At 36.7% G+C, this 22,767-nt stretch overlaps 1 protein-coding gene across 1 annotated transcript in view; it reads right to left on the bottom strand.

Moving 5' to 3' along the window:
- MUC6 (mucin 6, oligomeric mucus/gel-forming) overlaps nt 1–22,767 on the bottom strand; it is a 57,089-nt gene that overhangs the window by 19,599 nt on the left and 14,723 nt on the right. Inside the window, exons 8-30 of the mRNA XM_054068124.1 lie at nt 20,575–20,697; nt 19,493–19,613; nt 18,450–18,588; nt 18,182–18,286; nt 17,765–17,837; nt 17,371–17,508; nt 16,332–16,493; nt 15,667–15,761; nt 15,014–15,146; nt 13,859–14,108; nt 12,829–12,881; nt 12,627–12,736; nt 12,054–12,205; nt 11,173–11,314; nt 10,582–10,692; nt 7,805–7,990; nt 7,152–7,391; nt 6,022–6,178; nt 5,141–5,284; nt 4,584–4,646; nt 3,466–3,510; nt 2,347–2,523; nt 547–594 (exon numbers count right to left, since the gene is read on the bottom strand). Of these exons, the coding sequence (XP_053924099.1) occupies nt 547–594; nt 2,347–2,523; nt 3,466–3,510; nt 4,584–4,646; nt 5,141–5,284; nt 6,022–6,178; nt 7,152–7,391; nt 7,805–7,990; nt 10,582–10,692; nt 11,173–11,314; nt 12,054–12,205; nt 12,627–12,736; nt 12,829–12,881; nt 13,859–14,108; nt 15,014–15,146; nt 15,667–15,761; nt 16,332–16,493; nt 17,371–17,508; nt 17,765–17,837; nt 18,182–18,286; nt 18,450–18,588; nt 19,493–19,613; nt 20,575–20,697 (2,967 nt within the window). The remainder of the gene's footprint in view (nt 1–546; nt 595–2,346; nt 2,524–3,465; nt 3,511–4,583; nt 4,647–5,140; nt 5,285–6,021; nt 6,179–7,151; nt 7,392–7,804; nt 7,991–10,581; nt 10,693–11,172; nt 11,315–12,053; nt 12,206–12,626; nt 12,737–12,828; nt 12,882–13,858; nt 14,109–15,013; nt 15,147–15,666; nt 15,762–16,331; nt 16,494–17,370; nt 17,509–17,764; nt 17,838–18,181; nt 18,287–18,449; nt 18,589–19,492; nt 19,614–20,574; nt 20,698–22,767) is intronic.

Below are 22,767 nucleotides of genomic sequence, written 5' to 3'. Positions count from 1 at the left end.
CCTTGTCAGGTCTATTTAGGATGAAGGCAAGAGGGGAAGGCAAAGGAGGTGGGCAGAAGCCCTGGGTTGGGGTCATATGCAAGAAAGGCAGTGCTGGGCTACTCTGAGTCTTGCTGGGCAAGAGAGAAGTGTGGGATTTATGCATCTTCTGTGGGTAACAGCTACAGAGAGAAAAGCACTGGTTGATTGAGGGTTGCAAGGCAAGAGGGGAAAGCAAAGGAGGTGGGTAATTCCAATGCAGAATCTCCAGGATATATGCATGGAAATAAGAAAGGAAGTACTCTACTGAGTCTTACTGGGCAAGACGAAGAAATGGGCCGACTGTTCCCACCCAAAAAATATGGGGCAAGAGCTCAGCCTGAAGGGTGTGCTCTGACTGTTCAGCAGCCTGTGCCTCTTCCTGTTGCTTCTGAGGGGAAAAGAGTCTCTCCGAGTGTGCACATCTCCCCTCCAAGGCTTTCCAGACTGGGAAAGAACATCCTCTGGGAAAGCTGGCGTAAGTGAAGCATATCGTAGGACAAGGGCTCTCAGTTCCCTTTTACTCACCTATTGGGACTTTATGGTGCAGAGTGGTTGCCTGGGTTTCCTCACTCTCTGTAAAGTAAGGAAGAATGGATATTAGTAAAGGTTGGGAGCTAGTAAGATTCCTAATTAAAGTGGGTTGGGATACTTCCTCAGAGAAAGCCGTAATTGCTGACAAAATAAGATCCAGATTTGTGCACCGAACAGTACTTTGTGGGGGATGCACAGATTGGGGGTGTATACCTGCCCTCCCACTGCTGTAGACTTCCCCCTTTATACTATCCCAGCCTGTGGTGTCAGTTGCTAACTCAGCAATTCATGTTGTCATGCAGCCTCAGAGGAGATTGTCCTTATTGGCATATTTAGTTTGTGACATCCCAAAGAGCAATTTCCTTTTTTTTAATTAATTTTTGGGGGGAGAATTTGTTACAACAGCCAGAAACATGTATTCCACTATCTGTGAGTTTTGAAGAACTCACTTTGAAGCATAGAGAGACTTCATCTAAATTTGGAGGAAGGGTAGAGTACGGGCTCAAAGAGAAAAAATAGGTTTAAGATGCTATTTGCATGTCAGATGCTTGCTCCACTGGCAAGACACATCCTTTCATTTTTGTTACACTTCAGTTATCCCCGTCATTTTCTACCTATTTGCAATGTTAAGACAACTAGTAAGAATCCTTGGGGTTTTATCTGGAATACATTGACGTGTCTTGTGTGTAATGGCTTCATCTTGTAGATATAAAAAAGGTATTTACCTACTGTTGTTAGTTCAGACCTGCTGAAAGTTGTGATCTCAGATGTGGTTTGAGTAGGTATTGAGGTGGTTGTCATTTCTATTTTGATAGTGGTCTTGAAGGGTTTTGTGGTGAACCTTACTTTTTCCATCTTTGTTGGAGCAGCCATTGATGAGCTTTCAAGAGTCGGTGTTGGTTTAGTGGTCGTGGTTCTTTTTGTTGAGGTAGTTATGGAAGGGGTAGTGATGGCTGTAGTCATGTTTGGTGTGGTAAAAATGGATGTTGTATGTTCTTTTGGAGTAAAGGTAAATAATAAAAAATGAGTAATCAGTTCATTTAACCATTAAAAACAGATGGTTTTGAACATTAGATACAGATTCAACTTTCTGTAGTTTGTATTACAAAGCTAAATAACATCATACTATAGCACTTATCTTGTCCCAGTGCACAAATCATCTTTCACAATGGTAGCCTTTGAAGTTGACTTTTGACTCCTGTAAGACTGCTTTCCCTGGTAGGCTGGGTCCAGGATGGCTTATTACTTGAAGTGCATGCTCATGGGAAGCTACATGTTGTTATGAGTCTCCACAAGCCATAGAATCAGGAAGTAATTTATGCTGGAAGAATTGTCATCCTGAGAGCAGGGCTCCAGAATCCTAGACAAAACTGCTTCCTTGATACTATGTGATTAAGCTTCGGAGCATACTTACATTATTCTGAGTTAATAGATTGGGTGCTCCTTGAATATGACTGCATAACTGAACCATTTATGGAAAAGAGGCTGAAGGTGAGCTAGTAAATCTAACCAGAGATGAGCTGACTTCCTGCTTATAGAACTTCTATTGTTCTTCTCAGACGAATCACATACATGATTTTTGGTTGTGCTACAACTTAGTGTCTATATCCTTTCGCTCTCCACACACTTTCAATCCACACTTTTGAACATTTCTGGTTTACAGACTCCTTTCTGGAAGCCTGTTTTACCTAATTCATGACTTGGAGTCTTTATGTTTGGATATTGAGACAGCTTGCAATGCTAGTAGAGCAATATCTCCATTATGTATTTTATAGAGTAACATTAAAAACTTACCAGTTGTTGACTTCATTGTGACAAGATGTGATGCTGATGAAGTCCTTGGAATTGTGATTTTTGATGTTATAGTTGGATTTGTGGTCTGAGTTAATATAGTAGCTGAAGAAATACTAGGTACTGTTGCTAGGGTGCTTGTGGTAGAGCTTCTTGTTACTTCAGGCTGCACTGTTGTTTCTAGGGGAAAAAGAATCAAAATTAAAGGATAAGAAATAATTCTTAACAATCTATTTATAATGTAATTATATAAATAAAAAAGTAAAAACATTTCCTTAATAACTATTAGTAGTAACTACTATTAAAGACCATTACCTTACTTTTAGATGAAACATTTCAGGAAAGTTATCCATCTGTTCTTTTGCTGTTTATGTGCAGTGGATACATTAAATAGGAATTCTTGCAGAAGATTTATACATTTTTCTTCATCAGTTTAAACTGAATTTGACATAAACACTTGTGCATAGGAGTGGAGATGGATTATAATTTTTTTATTCAAACGTATGACAGTGTAACACTTTCCTGATACCGTCCGTTTTCAGGGAAGTTGGTGGAATTTCTAACAATTTTAAGATCAGCATATTTAGATTGCTTTCCTGAAACATACTATAGGGATTTGGCATACACAGTCACACATCCCCAAGAAGAACTCCTTAAATTGTCGAACTGTTATACAACTAATCACTACTAAGAACTGTGATGAAATTTTTGTACTTTAGAGAATAATAAAATGGTCTGAACTGAAAGAGACTTTAAAGGTCATCTAGTTCCAACTGCCTCTCAATGAACAGGGACATCTTCAAGTTGAGCAGATTGCTCAGAGCCCCATTCAAATAAGGAGTCTTTATTTACTAGCAGAGGTATTTCATTACTGATGTCTGGAAGTGGCTAAGTATACTCAGGAAATGCTATTGTCTCAATATTTTTTTAAATTTAAGATGTCTAATAAATATTTCTGGGAAAATTTTTGTGTTAATTGTGATTTTTCATCATTGCATCTTATGCAAGTGAAACAGGTAATGCCACTGTATCATGCAAAATTGGATATAGCTTGCTTTAAAAACAAATATCAGGACAGATATCAGTGAGTAAGTACTACTTTGGTCAGCTATGTAAACTAACCTGTTGAAGGTGAAGGTGTTTCAGGTGTAGTACTAGTGATTTCACCTGTTGTGTAAAGGTAAAACAGGTTAAGTTTGTGAATGAAAGCATATTACAGTATTCCAAATAAAGCAAATTTCATTGTATTAAAAGCATTGTATTCAATGAATTGTGTTAATTAGTGAGATATTTCTGAAAATGTGTTAATTAGTGAGATCATAGGATCATAGAATCATAGAAAATGCTTGATATTACATATTTCAGTGGCAAACTTCACATTAAAGGACTTAATAACACAGAAATTGGAACTCTAATAGTAATAAACACTAGCAAGTTTTTCCACCTTTGTTACCTTTTTTTTGCTTAAGAGCATCTCGTTTTTCAAGGATAACAGAAATATGTTTTTTATATGTGAACAAGACCACTAGTTGAGATCTTAGTTATACAGATCAGAATTCTGTAACATGATAAAAAACTGTCCTTGAGGGTTTTTTTAAATCTGCATGAAAATCCAAGCTGAGCAGCTAAAGTCTATCTGAAACATAATTTAATGAGATAGTTTTTACTATTTAATGAGATAGAAGTAAACCAAATGGTAATAAACCTTAAGTTAAAATCATTAAAGAAAAAAACGACAAACCCACCCAACTCTAAAAAGCGATTCACTAGAGTCTATCCTCCTCTATATAGTCTCTTTTTTTTTTTTTTTTTTTTTTTCTATTGTGAAAGGTGTTGAATATATCTGAGACCCACATCTCTGCTGGAGCAGCCCCTCATGTAGATCACAACACAGATAAACTTCAGGAGGACCCACATTTGAAAAAGTACTCACATTTGCAATTAACTTAACTTTTCCTGTTGCTAACTAAAATCAGTCAACTTCATCCAGCTTCTGTATTACAATATTGTCTACGCTAAATCCTTCTGTTAATTATTTATTTTCATTCCTTTATTTACCAAATGAAGTTTTACATACTGTCAGTACAGCAATAGGGTTGTTATGAATGAAAACTATGCTTGGGTGAACACTCATTAGAGAGATACCAGGAAAAATACCTTCTTTGAGAATATACAGTTGTTTTGGTATTGTTTTCCAGGTGTTATAGAGAAAAAGGATGAGTATATAGGTTGCTGCTTACCACATGGCATGCATCTTCCCTTCTCATGGTCAAAGTATTCCTCATGAGAGCAATTGTAACAGCCTGAGTAAAAGTGAAGAGATCTTTCTGAGAATAGCCTTTGATTTATACTATTTAGAATCTAACATCTTACATTTCTGTTATTTAAAAAAAATTTTGATTGTAACATCATCTCATCAGGTAAATATTTCCAATGTCATCCTCAGAAGAATGGTCTGCCCATTTACTATTTTTTTTCTCCAACTATATTAATATAAAAATATTAACTGTTGTCTCCACAATTTTTCTTAACTAAGTACAGTGTATTCTTTTGATTTGGTGCAAGTCAGAGCATTTTTCTACAAGACAGGCTGATCTCAATATAATGCTAGATGTAGTACAGGTACTGAGTTTATTATGTATTTAGAGCACTTGTAATGTAAAGATCAGCAAAATGGCTTCAAAGACAGAATCATTTACAATGTCCTTATTTAACTGTGGTAAAACTGATTTATAAAACAGCATTGAAAATAATTACTATGCTACTATTTCCTATTTACACTGGTATAGATTACTACCTTCAATGTTGACATATTTGTAGTTTTGATTCGGACAGTTACAAGGCCTGTAATGCCAGGTGCAGTTGTCATTGTTGTAGCCGTAGGAATAAGCATCACCACTTCCTGTTTGGCTATGAGAATTGTAATACTCACAATAGACAGCTAAAAAAGGTAAAAATGAGAGAGAAATCAGAATTTTTCAAATTAATGTTATGTCAGTTTCAAAGGACTAAAGGAGGACAAAATTAGCTGAACAGTTTGAATAAAAAATTTTATCACTGAAGGTAAATTGAAATTGACGTTTTGGTCAAGTCAGTTTTGGTTTTGCAAGTGCACCGTACAGATGTTTCCACAATTTTTAATGCATAATATAGGGAAATGTTGAAATGAAACCATCAAAGTTGACGACTGTAACATTTGTTTGTAACATACTCATCCTCTTTTGTCCTCAATATATGGTGTTTTGGAACACTTCGATGTCTTTTTCCTGTTGTACAGTGTTTCAGCCAACACAGCTGTTTTTATTTCTTTGGCATCCACACAGAAGATGATTTCATCTTAGCTAAAATGAAACATATTTTTTCACAATTTCATGCTCCCTCTGCTGACAAACTCCCAGTTTACCATAGAGTGGAAGCAGAAGGAAGAGTTTGCCTTTGGTGACCACATTATTTTATCATGTTACCACATGGTAAAAAAGAGATATAATATTTTCATTTATTTAGCACAAATGAAAACTGCATATTTCAAAAGCCATCTGACTTAAGTAAATTACTTGCCTATAGTAATGCAATTCAGGAAGTGGTTATTAAGCAATTAGCTGTGTTGATGTATCTATATACTCACAGAAACCACAATAATAGCTTAAATTTGTTTTAAGAGACTTGGAAGAAACTTACGACAGAACTCAGGGGTCCTCCAGTCAATGCAGATACCTTTATCTAAGCATGCCATAGCATATACCGCGATAGCGTCACACATGCATTCACAGTCCCCTCCAATGTCACAACCACAAGAGTCTCGAACACAGGCCTCATAATAGGGTATACGATTCACCTGCATTGGAAAATGAAGTAATGCATTTTCTAGGATTATTTCATGCCTATTTGTTAAGAAATTGTTTTACTCTGGGCTAAACAATACATATTCCATTAAATGAGAGTAACTAGTATTTCCTCTCAACACTTGTCAAAGCAATTTCAATCCCACTTCATACAAATCTCTTTAACAAGAATGTAGGTGTCTCCACATCAGAAAGAAACCGATGACATTTTGCTGGATATGTATTTCTAAATTCATACTAGTCCTGAATGTATTATCTATGGTCAGCTAAAAAAATACCCTAACACCTCACATCCATTCAGGTGCAAGTGTCTATGTTTGTCATCTGTACACCTTCCATGGATATGCATGAGCACTGCAGCACTATCCACATTTCTTTCTTGTTTTCACCTCCTGAAAATGGAGATTTTCCTTCAGGATGCCTGGTTCTGATGAACCTTGTGATATTTTTATTTCCACAAAGTGTGCAACTTAAAATAAATAGGAAGGTTGATGATATCTTGCTCTTGGCTGATCTGCATCTTCTAAGTTATGCTCTTGATTTACAGATGAAAACAAGCGTATTCAGTCTTTCCTTACGTTTTGTTTTCCAGCAATGGCTAAATGGTTTCCAAAGAGTAAACAATGCATTGATCAGTATCAGGTATCATCAACAGACTGACTAATTTCTGATACTTAAGTTTTAATCCTTTCTCTACTCTACTAAATTTAGCTAATCATTTAATGCCATATCTAGCTTTTGTGCTTACAGAAGGGCTGGTGAAATACAAATAAGACAATATCAAGATTTACGTAAATGACAGGCATAGAACATTTTCCATATCTTTTATTAAAACATAGCCATATATTTTAAAATATATTTTATTGAAACATTTTGGAAAAGAGAAAATCAAGTGTTGGAGTGTGAGCATTTTGGAAGTATATAGATTATGACTGTAAATAAAAAGAAGGCCAATTCAATTCTTACCTTATTGTGACAGGGAGAAAAGACTTGGCTGTTGATGATGGAACATGTCTTTTCTGCCCATGCTTTACGATAAGGATTCTTGCTGCATGGGTCCACTACAAAGTATACATCTCCACAGAGAGGATTCTCTTTCCAAGAATTGACAAATTCCAATTCATTTGATGCCACATACTTGCTTCGAGTTTCAAAATCATCCTTCATATTGCCATTATAGTTCCCGCACAAACCGCATATAGTTTCCTAGTTTTAATGAAAGCAGCAATGTCAGTTCCACAAGTTACAATTACACACCCTCCTTTTGGTTACTGGCAGTTTTCTGTGCTTTAGCAGTGAATGTGATCTACAAATACTCTCTCATCTTGTGCATGAGGTTCTGTTCATCAGTGGATGGATGTGTTTCTCCTCTAAACGGTAAACTGTCATTATTTACACCATGCAGTTGTATAAAACACAAGCACTTATCTCAAAAATTCCCTGAATGCAGTAACATCTTAAAAGTCAGTCTCTAGTGAAAATCTTTGCTGTTACATGGATAATGATGAAAATGCAATACTAGTAGCATCTCTGAAAAATCTTTGCAGTCATAGAGTCAAGGAAACTGTCATCAAACGTGCAGTTCAATCTGAATTACTGAGCAAGTTGTTCTGCAGTACCTGTGTTTCTCTGGAGATCTTGATGAAGAAGTTCATGTGCTTATTCCAGATAAGGGTCATATTGTATTTTCCTGGGATAATGACGTCGAACATCAGGTGAAGGGCATTCTTTTTCACGTTGTATCGCACTCCAGGATTTTTCCCAGAAATAGTGAAGGTTTCATCTCTCAGTATGAATGTTAAATTCTGGAAGAAAATTTATTTGCATGTTATAACTTATCAAGTTTCAGTATTTTCCTTACTCTGAGTCACATTGTTGAAGATGAGACACTATGCTATGAGATGAGACTGTCTTGACATTGCCACTTACTTTTGAAAAGTCATGGCAGTTAGGTGATGTCTCCAGAGACTGGAAAAAGGTAAACTTGGCACCTATTTTTAAAAGGGTAGAAAGGAGGACCCTGGGAACTACCTACCTGTTAGCTTCACCTCTGTCCCTGGGAAGATCATAGAGCAGATCCTACTAGAAACTATGTTAAAGCATGCAGAACAGGGAGGTGATTCAAGACAGCCAGCATGGCTTCATCAAGGGCAAGTCTTGCCTGGCCAACCTAGTGACCTTCTATGATGGAATGACTGGACCACTGGGCGTGTGAAGAGCTATGGATGCCATCTACCTGCAGTTGTGCAAATTGTCCCCCACAACATCTTTCTCCCTGAATTGAAGAGATATAGATTTGATTATTGGACTGTTGGCTGGATAAGAAATTGTCTGGATGGTTGCATCCAGAGCATAGTCATCAATGGCTCTGTGCCACTCCACTGCTGGAGACCAGTCACAACTGGTGTCGCTCAGGGGACATCAGTATTGGGACCAGTACTGTTTAGTCTCATCAGTGACATAGACAGTGGGATTGAGTGCACCTTCAGTAAATTTGCAGACGACACCAAGCTGAGAGGTGCAGCTGACACGCCTGAGGGATGGGATGCCATTCAGAGGGACATGGACAAGCTTGAGAAGAGGGCCTACGCATTCATCATGGTTCAAAAACATTGATTAAGACCAAGTGTAAGGTCCTGCCATTGGGCCGGGACTACACCTGGTATCAGTTCAGACTGGGGATGAAAGGATTGAGAACAGTTCTGCAGAGAAGGACTTATGGGTACTGGTGGGTGAAAAGCTCAACATGAGCTGGCAATGTGTGCTCCTAGCCCAGAAAGCCAACCATATCCTGGGCTGTACCAAAAGAAGCGTGACCAGAGGGTCGACGGAGGTGATTCTGCTCTCTACTCTGATCTGGTGAGACCCCACCTGGAGCACTCCATCCCTCAGCACAGGAAAGACATGGACCTGTTGGAGTGGGTCCAGACTAGGTCCATGAAGATGATCAGAGAGAAGGAACACCTTTCCTATGAAGACAGGCTGAGAGAGCTGGGGGTCATTTAGCCTGGAGAAGAGAAGGCCCTAAGGAGACCTTATTATGGCCTTTCAGTACTTAAAGGGGGTTTATAAGAAAGATGGGGACAGATTTTCTAGCGGGGCCTGTAGCATCAGGACAAGAGGTAATGGTTTTAAATGAAAAGAGGGTAGATTCAGGGTAGATTCGGAGTAGATCTAAGGAAGAAATTTTTTACGATGATGATGGTGAAACACTGCAAGAGGTTGCTCACAGAGATGGTAGATGCCTCATCCCTGGAAACATTCAAGGCCAGGTTGGATGGGGTTCTTAGCAACCTGCTTGAGTTGAAGTTTCGGTTCAGTTCTGTTCTATTCTATTCTATTCTATTCTATTCTATTCTATTCTATTCTATTCTGCTCTGCTCTGCTCTGCTCTGCTCTACGGCCTTTTTTATACCCTTGGAATTATTTTTATACATGTGCAAATCTTCACTGGAAAAAAAAAATTGCCATTGTTCCACACTCGTTAGGTGTCCTAGCACTCTTACTGCATTTGGTGGGAGTAATATCTTCATCTACATGCAGCCAGCAAAGTAGAGAAAGTATGTTTTCAAGTCTTCCTAAGAGTGATCAAAAAGTTACAGAGAAAATATATATCTGTCTTGAGCTCTTACTGTCTCCTACTCTCATGCTACTCTTACACCTTTACTTCTATTGTATCAGAGTGTTTCAATGTCTGGATAATCAACAGAGAGGTTTGTCTGGAGCATTTATCAAACTAAGCAAATAATTTTTTTCACCACAACACTGACCAGCTGCGGCTGCTAGACTTTAGTCAGCAATGTGGGAAATGTGTACCATTTGTAGCGACTGTTTTTTGGGATGCAATCTCATTTGTTTGTATTCTTCTCTCTGTCTGATAATGAAGGACTCTATGATGATCAGATGCTACTGGACATTGCCGTCCTATAGAACTGAGAACAGTAAAACTTACCCAATTTTGAATGCCGTCACACAGCAGTAGAATTGTGAATAACTGCCCATTGCCATAGTTTCGTGGATATCTCTCAAGTAAGCTTTGTATATATTTTGAATTTTGCTTATTATCAATCGTAAGAATTCCTCAATTTTATAATATTGTTTTCCTGAGGTTGAGGGGTCAGGGTATCATTATCTTTTGACCAAGCAGTTTATAGCTGACTCAGTAAAGTACAAAATTTTATGGCTTCTTTGTAGGCAAGAAGCTTTGGAACTGAAACAGTATCATGAGAGTGGATAAAAAGCTGATGCCAATTCCTATTAAAACTGAGGATCTAAGTTTAGCACATAGTTTCACTTACAAGACATCACTTAAAAGCCAGCTAAACCTTGCAAAAGGGAAGGAAACTGGGGCTTAAAATAACTATTCAGCTATATAACGGCAGAATTAAGATCTTACCCCAAGGTAAATACTGATGGATCTGGAGCATGTAACCCCTGATTTCCCACAGATGACATTCTCAGTGACAATTTTGAAAGAGGAAACAAGTCTATTTACACTGCAGCCATCCTAGAAAAATAAAAACAAAACCCAAAAATAACAAAAGCCCAATAGATTCTGAGTCTGTAGCCTTCCAACTTAAAACACAAAAGCATAATAAAGTAAAGAAAGTTTAAGCACATTATGACTCTTTTTCTGCCTGTTTTAGGAGGTATATGACATCTGATTTGGTAGTCAAACTGACCTCACCTAAACAATATAGTTGGCTGGAACAGAATTCATATGTATCAATGACTACTTAAACATGGTTTTAAATCTAAAATTGGTCATAATTTCATGAAAAAAATGTTTTTTTGAGAAGTCTTTTCATCTGAAGTATGGAAATAAACAAAATATAAAACCATATTAAGTGTTTATAAAGATTCAAAGTTCTGTATTGGTTATAGATGCATCTCAGGATGTTTTCAATGGCCATTTAAATCAAGCTATTTCTTAAGATACTTGAGATTCTCAAGGTACTGCCAAAATAAGCAATAAGAGGCAGATTACCATAGCTAATATATATTCACAGTTGCCATCAAACACAAAACGCTGTCCATCAAAAGTGGTAATGTGGCCTTCTCCATACAGACTACATGTTGAGGAACACTTCGATTTCTGAACACATTTCCATTTGCCTTTTGTGCAAGTGCTGGGAGTAAGAAGAGAAAGCATAATTAGATTTCAAAGAAAACCCACCTTCATCTACCTCTTTTTCAAAACATGCACTTTCATAGATAAGATGTTCATTTAATAGACTTGTGTACACAGTGAATGAGTTACAACTAAAGTAAGAACCATAACTAAAAGTTATGGACTATCTAAAGAATTAATATATGATAAAGAAGAAATCTTAAGTAATTTTTGCTTTCTTTTTTTCATGAAAGGAAGAATACAAAACTCATTTATTTTTGCTCTTCATTGGAATCGATGTTGCTCTTCTATGTAGTTTGGGTGATGATGATGTTTTTTCTAATGCTAAATTAGTAACTGGAAAGAGAACAAAGTACTTCGAGAATGCTGTTAAAGAGATGGAAACAATCTTTACGAGGGTAGCTTTTACTTACAGAAAAGAAGGAAGATTGTGACTCATCTTTATATAGTGAAGGTGTTAATCTTTGACCTTATGTAGTATACAGGTCCTACTGGATGCCCTTATTCCTGGATATGCATATGCCAGAAATTATCCCTGAAGTCAGTACCACAACTATTTGATCTATACATATGTATTGTAAAATGTTAAGCTTCTCTTTATCACCTCTGTGCTTTGTCACTACATTTCTTTCATTCAGTTGTTGCCATTTTCTACTCTCCTGTCAATGAAACACTTTTATTACATAGTTGTACAGTTTAGAGAAACAGAGGTTCTGCAATGAAAGACTGATTCTTACCAGATTTCACATTCTGTTTGAATCTGTTCACCTTTTCCATATGCAAGACCACCATATTCACATGGACAGTCTTCGGCTAGAACACACCTGCCATCAAGATTTTCATACAGCCCATCAGAACAGACACAGCCTGATTCACATTTGGTAGGTATCTGGTAAAGATCAACAGATTGTAAAACAAAAAGAAAAATGAGAGTTTTAACTTGTATGCGAATGGTGTCAAGAGTCAACCTGTGCTAAGATTTAGTTTTTACTTGATCTTATTTTTATGATTTTCCTCATAGTAATATACTAGTCAATGAACCAGTTTCACTGAAGTTGGAGATATTAGACATACTGGAAGACTCTGAAAAAAATTATCTTTTATTGCTACTCATCTTTCAGACAGAGTACAACAGAAGTCCATTTAAGAAGTCCATTGTTGAATATATTTAAATTTTTAGGGTCCATGTTTTTTATCATGTTAGAAGATATATTCCCTTTCACTAGAAAGAATGTGGTCAAATTCTAAGTAACAACTAGAACTTTCTTCCTCTTTCAAGAGATTAAACATTCCAGAGCTGTGAAACGCACACATTCAATTCCAGTAGCCAGCATCTGACAGGTGGGGGCACAAGCAGCACCATATTTGTTTTCTGAACTGCCAGAACATGACACATATTTCTTAGGAGGTTTGCAGTTTTCTAGGAAAAAAGTAAACATTGGAGAGATTATGAAGTAGCAATTTTACAACACATGAGAAAACAATATATTTCTAACTGTATCAGACCCCTACCTGCAGGATTTTGAAGTTTGCCTGTGCAACTTAGCCTCCCATTAATGCAGTAGCTAGGGAAAGAAAAAAAAAGGTCTTTCAATACAATTGTCTGCAAAGAAAGAAATTTTATTTCTTGCTATTGGAAATGTTTAATTTATGTTACTAGCTTCTCTCCATGTTTCAAAATGGAATGAGAGTCAACTTACCTCTCATTGCTTTTTGTAGTATGGAGTAACATCAGTTTTGAAAGCCAGTAGTAGGCCATTCACTAGGTGGCCTATCAAGTCATTATTGAGGTTTGTATATAGCTAGCTAGATGCTGTTGGCCAAATCTTCTACAAGGAATAATCATATCTTACCTACTGTTTTCTAATTTTTAACTTAACATTTCCAAACTTAAGGTAAGTCAAATGCTTTGTGCTTGTTTAAGAATCTCAGGTCTTAAAAAATAAATATTAACTATTAAAAGTAAAGGATGCTGTACTGGTTTTGGCTACAAAAGAGTTAATTTTCTTCAGCTGTTGCTGAACAGTGTCAAAGCCTTCTCTCCTTCTCTTGCTGCCCTACCAGTAAGCTGAGGGTGCACAAGAAGCTGGAAGGGGGCACAGCCAGGATAGCTGACGTAAACTGACCGAAGAGTTATTCCAAACTGTATAACATCATGCTCAGCAATAAAAGCTCAGCTAAAGAAGAAGGAAGGAGGGACGTTTGGAGTCATGTTTTCTTGGAAATGTCTAAACATCTGCCTATTGACAGGAAGTAGTGAGTTAGTTCCTTACTTAGCTTTGATTGTGCATGCCACTTCACTTATTAAATGAGCTTATTTTTGCTCATTAATAATAAAGAAAATTATTAAACTGTCTTCATCTCAACCCACAAGTTTTCTTGCTTTTGTGCTTCTGATATTTTTCCCTCATTTGGCTGAAAAGTAGTAAGCAAGCACTCAGGTAGTGCTTAGCTGCTTGTTAAACCTCAACAGGGACACGTTAAGACCCCTCATCTCCATTTTTTTTTATTGCTTGTTAGTCTTTAAACTTGACATACTTACCAGGTAATCCCACCAGCTAGTGTAGACTGGTCAGGCAAGATGTACTTTCTATCTTCTAAATAGCAGGGACAATGAGATTTAGGAACACACTCATTCTTGTGGTCCAAATACATTCCTTTAGGACAATGGCAGCCTTCAATAGGGATGTCAGTTGGATGACATTCCAGGGCTGGGTTGGAAAGTGACAAGCATGTCCTCTCACATGCCTGAGTGTTGTAGCTGAATGTTTGATTGCCAGTACAAGTAATGGCTGTAAAACAAGATAAGGAAGTATGTTAAACTTAATTTGCTATCCTCTTCCTTGTGAAAGATGACTGTGCTCATAGTGTTCTGCATATATTGTATTAACAGCTTCAATGCTTAATGCTTCCTATTGCTTCTTGTCTTGCCGATGTGGAACTTTAGCAAAAAATATTGCAGACCAAGGCTTACCACCAACCACATAGCTGTTAGGAAGTTTTATCAAGGTTAAATATCTTATTGCTTCTTTGTGTGCCTTGGAATGAAATAAAGCGAGGAGAAGCTTTGTGGAAATACCAATGTATTTTTGAGTAACTATGAAACCTGTGCCTACATCTAAGTTGCACAATAGCAAAATCACATCTGCAAACATTTTTTCCTAGTCCTTTCTTACCTAATGTTACAGTATACTTTCACCTATCTGTCTATTCCATCATTTAATTATCAAGTCCTGTAAGCATTCACATGCTCACCTTAAAGCATATGAGTAATCTTTTTCACATAGTATTAAAATAACAATTATTTTCTGAAACAGACTAAAAGGTATTCAAAAGCTGGATGACTGTTATCCCATTTCTGCTCTCTTCTTTCTGTTCACAACTGTCCTCATTACTCTCAGGATGATTTGGACACTGTTTCGAATACTGCTTTACCATTTATGTTTTCTGTTGTGTTATGACACATCTGTGAAGCCAGCAGCTCCTGGGAATACGGTTTTTATAACTGCTGGTAGGCCCACTGAGCAGTTAGTAGTTATTTTCCAATGACTGACAAGTAGTCCTAAAATACATTCTTGCTGTTATTCACGTTTGTCATAGGTGAATCAAATATGGAAATATTCTAAATGGAAACAGATAGGCCTGTATGCCTGCATTCATCTGACAGCAAATTATTAAGGTTGATTCAGTTACTTACTACAATTGTCCATACTGTTTCTCCAGTTCTCAAGGATTAAACCCATTGAACTGCATGTTCGTGCGTAGGATCCAAGAGCAGAACAAATATAAGGAAAAGTCTCTTCATAATTGCAGGCTTGGTAGACACATCTCTGAAACCCAATACGCATTGAGTACTAAGTTACTGGGGAACAGACATTTGGAAGTGCTAAACATGCTGAACTGCAGAGGTAAGCCATGCAAAATATCTATTATCGCATAACTAAAACTGATGAAAAACATCAGATTAATTGCCTTATTGACAGGAGTTAAATATACTTAGTACCTTAAAAATGCCTTTGTTTATTTGCTGCTTCTGATTTTTAATTTTCAAAATGTTTTGTGGAGATTGTCAAATATAATGAACTTGATTATGCACATGGGAAAATCAATACTTTGCATAGTTAACATTGTCAATGAGGAGAACTGCAGCATGACAAAAACGTCTACTAATTGCCAGACTGGTGCCCATGAACAAATAGACTTTTAGTGTGGAGGAGACATAATTTTAAAAAACACAGTTGTTCATTAGCTTCCATGTGTTGCTGATTAAAATAAGTAGGATACTGTATATGAATACATTCTGATCCATATTTGGACTCCCTCTATACACTGTCTATCATAATTTCCTACCTTGTAGAATGGAATAGGGTTGACCACAGCATGGCATTTCTCGAACACTGTACCCTTTTTGGTAAGAATGGAGCAATGAGTCTCAGCAGATATTTCTAGTGAAAGTAAATAATGGACATTAAACAGAGAAAGTTAGAGAAAAGAAATGAAAGAAAACCCAAAAAAGAAAGGTAAAACAACCTGGAGTACTACCACACTACTCTAGCTGATTTTTGGTGATGATGGATTGAACAAAATGACAATTTCTTAGCTTAGATTGAAGACTATAGGGTATTTTTTTTTGTTTTTTTCTTTTTTCAAGATGAATGGCAAAGCCTGGATTTCTGTCACAGCACTGATACGCATGTCCAAGACATCCACGGACTTTGCAATGTCACTGGAAATGTCACCAAAATCTTCTCATTCATCATCCCAATTTCAGCCGTCCGGAGTGGGATCTAATAAGCTCTTACTAGATATATATTCCAGAAATCAGAAATGTCTTCCTGGGGACAGAATTCATGATGTTCAATTATTTTGCTCTCTCCTTCCCTCAGACTCTCTCATTACCCTATGACAGTGTACAGAGGGAGAAGCAGAGACATTCCCCTGAGGGAATGAGAGGTTATGGATGTGTCAGACAAAGCTATCTGGAAAGATCACTTACAACAGGATCTTCTACTTACTGTTCAGTTGACTCAAAGCGCAAGGGTCGGTTTCTCTCTCTAAAGCAGCATGGCAATTTCCTGCCCTCCAGGAATCTACAAACAGGGAGGCTGTCCCTTCATTAATATCCATGCTAGTCATGAAATCATCTGTAGTGTCTCCATTGTAATTGCCACACAAACCTAATAAGATCAGAAATGTCAGGGATGGCTGAAAATTAAAGGATGTGTACACAATGGTCTATGTTTCATCCAATAATAGTGAGAAAATTGATTTAAAAGTTCTACACAGAGTGTCAATGAATACTATGGTTCATGTAGCCAGACGATCTTCATTAAGTACACAATCACTGAGTCTCTGCCTTCTCAAGTTAATATTGTCCACTTTTATTCAACGACAAATTAAAGCAGAAGGTTTTGTCTTGTTTACAGAAAAAAGGCTTTTTCAGTGCTTTGCATCACATAAAAGAGAAAGGCCAGGAAATACTGTTGCAACTGCATGTGTTTTCTAAAGTATATAAAATCTGTAATGACAAAGAGTATACATTCAGACTTTTTGAAAAGCTAAAGTCTCTCTCCACATCTCTGTGGATAACTGGAATGCAGGTTATGCGTTTGTGGCTAAAGCTGATGTATAATAAACATAAAAATTTCCATCTGGAGCTTATCAGCTGAGAAGCTTTCAGATTCCTACGCTTATTGTGTTTACATTGAATCATGAACTGCATTCAAAGAAGCAGGTGCCCAAAGATGTAGGGATCATGCAGACTTATTTGTGTCTAGTAAAGCACATATTGAAAAAGGTACACATAAAACATGTGAAGAATAATATTATGTTACACATGAAAGATGTCACCTATCTAATTTCTTTGATACATTTGAAAGCTATTAGCAAAAAAAATAAGATGTTAACACATTGGGGTTTTAATGCAGATATTTCTGTTGGGTTTTTTTTCCTTGAATCAAGAGAAGAAAGTTTATTCCTTAAAGGATGATGACTAAGGTTTCAAAATTACCCTTCCTTTATTTTTTTCTTTCACATGGGGACTAGATATCTTACCTAGAGTTCTGCCTTTGAATTGTGATCCAGCTTTCACGTAGACCTGGAACACAGGTGACATTTGAACTACAAGTTCCAAACCAAAGGTGGTATACATTTGAAGGTACATTGAGGACTGTCTGAAAACAGTGATGTCTCCTAAAAGAACAAGGATATTTAGAAACAGACATTTTGATGCACAGGGTATTGCAAAGTAATGATTTTAATGCATATATGAGTATTGTGTCTACAAGTAATCTTCCGCACAAAACTCTCCACAGAGGGACAAATGCAATTGGAAAGATTTTAACCTTCCTCTAAAACCTCTGTTATTGGCAATCGTGAGAGAAAAGATGCTGGGTTGTGTAAAACAGACAATGTAATATGGATATTAGATATATTCCCTTTTTTTCACCTGATCTGTAAGGTAGCCGCTTAAGTTCATCATCGTCAGTTAGGAGTTCATTCTGAGAAATCACAATTTTGTCCTGTAAAAAAACGACAGATGTTGTAGAATCAGAAATAATTATCTGTACTGACTTATATGTTCTTGAACTTAAGCAACTGCATTGTTAATGACCTATGTAATAGGAAAAGATTGATTCAAGCTCTTTCTCACGTGTTAACTCAAATTGCTTTCAATTTTCACTTTCAACGCACACTAACTTCCTGAGCTGATGGGACAACTAAGATCTTTACTGTGAACTGGAACACATCTTTGTTATCTATCCCCCATATTTTTTCAGTTCAGGCTACTAGCAATGACTTTATTTTTTATTTTGCTAATCTGGTTACTGAAATGCTGGATAGAACCTGTGGAGGGAATATTTACCTTTGTAGACAGGTAAATTATAGCACTAAGTGATGTCTCAGAATGAGAATAACCAGACTTTTCATATACAGCCATTAGGGTTCCATTGTGTGGCAGACTGGAACTCTGGAGGAAAACAGAGAAAAGAGAAGTCTATGTCAATATAAAAATGATTTGTGGAATAAAAGTACATCATAGTAAAACCTCAATTTGAGTTGCGATAGAAAACCAAAGGCAGATTAAAATATATCCATTTGATATTTTATGTTTCTAAACTACAGGAAATTACCTTCATAAGAATGTAAGTGCAAACCCCGTGGAACCTATATGATCTAGAATCAAATGTGGTAACAAAGGAGCCTCCTTCCAGCGAACACCTTCCAGGGCAGGGCAAATCATTGCAGTTCCACTGACCCATTGTACATTTACTGAGGAAAACAGGAAATTCTGCATAAGGTTATTCTTATACTAAAGCGTTTTTCACTAGCAGGAGATTTGATCCTCCCGTCTGGAGGTTTTGCTGTAGCTGATCAACACGCAAAATTGATTAGTGAACATAGTGAAACATACATATACATTCTAAAGTTCCATTTCCAGTGTTTTGAAATTCCTTTTCTTTTTTTATGCTTTAAAACCTCAGCTACTTCCTAGTAGTGGAAGATATAATTTGTATTTCTTTTTCCACTGTATTTTCTATGCTTTGATTTTCTTTGTCTATGTATATCAGTTGAAGATATCTGTCTTAATTCAAAGTTGCTGAACTCCTGTATGGATTGTCCATATTAGACAATAGTAATTGTCAGTAATAGATTAATCATGAGAAGTGTGTTCATTGTTACAATTCTGAGGAGCAAATTCCATTATTTTCCCTTTACTTTATTTATTAGAATTATTCCACTTTTTTTTAAAAAAAAAATCCAAATAAAAATTAATTTCCTAAATAATTATTTTCTTTTTCAAAATAGAAATTTAGTTTTCAGTGCAGATTTTGTAATCAGAAATGCTGAGATTGCCAGAAAGACTGTAAACTGTAAATACTGGATGTTTGTTTTGTACTAACTTTACCTTCACCTTCACAGAGTAGATAAAAATGCTACTGTATGCTACTGTTTTGTGTGGCCTGAAAGAGCATTTATATTTGTACAGATAAATCAAGCAATGAGACAGGTACATCTTCAGTTACAAATGTGTGATTTGTGGCTCTCAAAGAAGGTGGCCTCAGAGATGTTGTGACATATTTGCTGTTGCTAACTTTGACAAGTTAGATAAATTTTTCAATTGCTTGGTGAGGATACCCTCCATCCTCTCATGAAAGTACCTGTTGCTACTCACCAGGTCCTACATGCAGCTTTCATTATCTCACCAGGAGCATATATCTTCCCATTCAGTGTACATGGACACTGCTTAATATTAACGCATGTTCGATTCTTTGAGATGTCATCAAGAACAGTTCCTGACAAAGAAGATAAACAAAATAAATAACCTTTCCATATTCTTACTTAGCACTAAAGATATTACAGCCTGAATGCCTTCCAAAATTATCTTGAAAATGATAGTCTTGCACAGCCAGTGCCTGTACTTTAAGATATAATGTGCAGAACATTGTTTATTAAAATAAAACAGACTGTCTACAAGTGATATCAGCATATGGCTACTTTGTTATACGTAACTGTGCACAATTGTCTTTGTTTGAAATTTAAACTCAGTTTGAAATAACAGGAAGATTGAATGTTATTTTTGCATTTTTTTTATTTGCTATGACACTCTAATTGACATGGGAATTTTGAAGAATAGGCACATTCTGTTTCCTAGAGTACTGTCTACTTATAAATACATAGCTCACAACACATTACTTTTGACTGCTATAAAAATGTGATGATATTGATGCAAATAGCTACATCACAGTAACTTTGGAGGATATTTCAGTTCTGACATTTCAAGAAACAGTGCAAATGATATTCATAATTACAATTTTTGTTAGGAAGTTCATACTGAAGTATTTTAAAGGGTTTTTACAAAATGACCATAACACAGCAGAATTTCTCTGAGGTATGCTCTTCTTGGTGTCTGAAAGGCTATATTGATATTTGGGATAGGAAATAAATTAAACTAATTCAATATCTATTATAGTTCAGAACTTTAAGCAGGCAGCACATAATTATCCCACCATGAACAACAGTTTAGTGAGGAATATGCTTTCACAGCTCTGTTCTTGCAAATAGTGACCAAAGATCTTTGAAGACTACGAGGATTCAAGATTCCACTTGTATTACCTGAGAAATGGGAGTTTTAGCAGCTCAATGCCCTGAAATGCACTGCTACTTCATTTTTAAGAAGTCTATTCAAGTTTACTGGATATATATAAAAAATTTTTGTATGGACCATTTAGGATATGTTGAATACAGAAACTATACCTTCTGGACAAAAGCAACCATAGGTACAGTAACTGGAACAGCTGTACTCTGGATTGGAACAGGTTTTAACGCATGGAGAACCGCACTCCTCATAGATTTGGTTAGCAGAACATTTTCCAATAGCTGTAATAAACAGTAAAAATGTTAAGGTTTTTAAACAGTAAACAGTGAAGAATCTCTCACATACAACCTGGGATGGAGAAGATCTTGTGATTTCCAGCAGTGAAATTCTCTTATTGTGCCTCAATACTCAGTTAATCATCTGAGTGTTCATCATTACCACCACATTCACTCCAGCTTTTATTCATTTTTCATGCCTTATTTATTAGAAATTACTTTCAGAAGCTTGAAGAATGGCAAACAGGCTATATTGCAGCCTAATAACCTTCCACAAATCAGATTTTCTGTAGTACTTTAAGGATTTAAAGAATATAACTCTTGATCTTCTGTATAGTTTCTGCTTCTCAGGTATTATCTGCTTTTCAGAATGCAGCCGCTAGCAGTTCTAATATATGGAACTCAGAAGATGTTTTATTATGTGATAAATTCATGCAGGGGTGTTTCCTTATCTGAAAGTGTAAAAATAAGTGGTGCAGGGAAATTAAGGAGGTTAGCAAAGAAGATAACAAAGAAGCAATAAATACTAAGAAGTTCATTACCTTTGTATATTTGTCATTCCTTTGCAAACTCTTTGATTCTCAGCTTTGATTTTGGGTAACAAGGGTTCCCAGTCCCTTTTTTATTAAAATAAAAAAAAAGCTTTGCTTTTTGTCACTTTGCTACCAGTTCCAATAATGGTCTACTGGCAACATGAACACTTCTATGACTTGGAGAAAATCAAGCTACTATTGTACAGTGATTAGTAAGAAGTATTGTACAGTTCTGCAAATATATACATTGCCTTACTAATATTTATCTGAATTTGTAAAATGCCATGAGGAGGTTACAGTTTTGAGGGATTAAAAACAATTGCAGACCAGCCAAAGAATGAAAGAGGTTACTGATATATGTAAGGTTGATAACCTTGTAGAAGAGGAGGGGAGAAATTATTTGAAAAAGAAGTGCAGTTTTAAAGTGCTGGGGATAATGCTGGAGCTTATTAGGGCAAGTTTTCAGTGAGTGTGAGGAAAGAATGAAATAAATCATAATGTTAAATAGAAAACAAAAAATGAAGAGTGGCACCAGTATGTAAATATCAAGAAGAGAATAGAATATACCACTGGTGTTGTGGAGAGGGCAAAATTGTTCAAGGCCTTGTGAACAAAAATGTTGAGACTATAGAATGTGGCCATTGACTTCAGGAATACAATTCTACCGGCATTTCACTATTCTTATGCTAAAATATAAATTGAAGCCAATCTCAAAGATTATGGAAACGGAATAAGAAGCAAAGGATAATGAGAAATATATTCCTGCCAAAGCAATTTATTTTACTAATTGCATATCCATGAACATACATTCAGAGAATCATAGAATCATAGAATAGTTAGGGTTGGAAGGGACCTTAAAGAAGGGACCACATAGTTCCAACCCCCCTGCCATGGGAAGGGACACCTCTCACCAGACCAGGCTGCCTCATCCAGCCTGGCCTTGAACACCTCCAGGGATGAGGCATCCACAACTTCCCTGGGCAACCTGTTCCAGTGCCTCACCACCCTCATAGTGAAGAAATTATTCCTTATGTCTAAATCTGTCCATCTCCAGTTTATAGTCATTGCCCCTAGTCCTATCACTACAAGCCTTTGTGAACAGTTCCTCCCCAGCTTTCTCGTAGGCCCCCTTCAGGTACTTGAAGGTTGCCATAATATCTCCTCAGAGCCTTCTCTTCTCTTCTCTTCTCTTCTCTTCTCTTCTCTTCTCTTCTCTTCTCTTCTCTTCTCTTCTCTTCTCTTCTCTTCTCTAGGCTGAAAAAGGCCAACTCTGCTCTCAGACTGTCCTCGTACGGGAGGGTGCTCCAGCCCTTTGATCATCTTTGTAGCCCTCCTCTGGAACTGTTCCAACAGTTCCATGTCCTTCTTATGTTTAAGATTCCAGATCTGGACACAATACTCCAGATGAGGTCTCACAGGAGAGGAATAGAGGGACGGAATCACCTCCCTTGACCCGCTGGCCATGCTGCTTTTGATGCAGCCCAGCTGGCCTTCTGGGCTGCGAGCGCAAATTGCCAGGTCATGTCAAGCTTCTCATAGACCA

This window comes from Cuculus canorus, chromosome 5 (assembly GCF_017976375.1).
Source record: "Cuculus canorus isolate bCucCan1 chromosome 5, bCucCan1.pri, whole genome shotgun sequence".
In the NCBI taxonomy this organism is placed as follows: domain Eukaryota; kingdom Metazoa; phylum Chordata; class Aves; order Cuculiformes; family Cuculidae; genus Cuculus; species Cuculus canorus.
The sequence above is the reverse complement of the archived record's forward strand: the minus strand, read 5'-3'. Positions and strand labels throughout refer to the sequence as shown.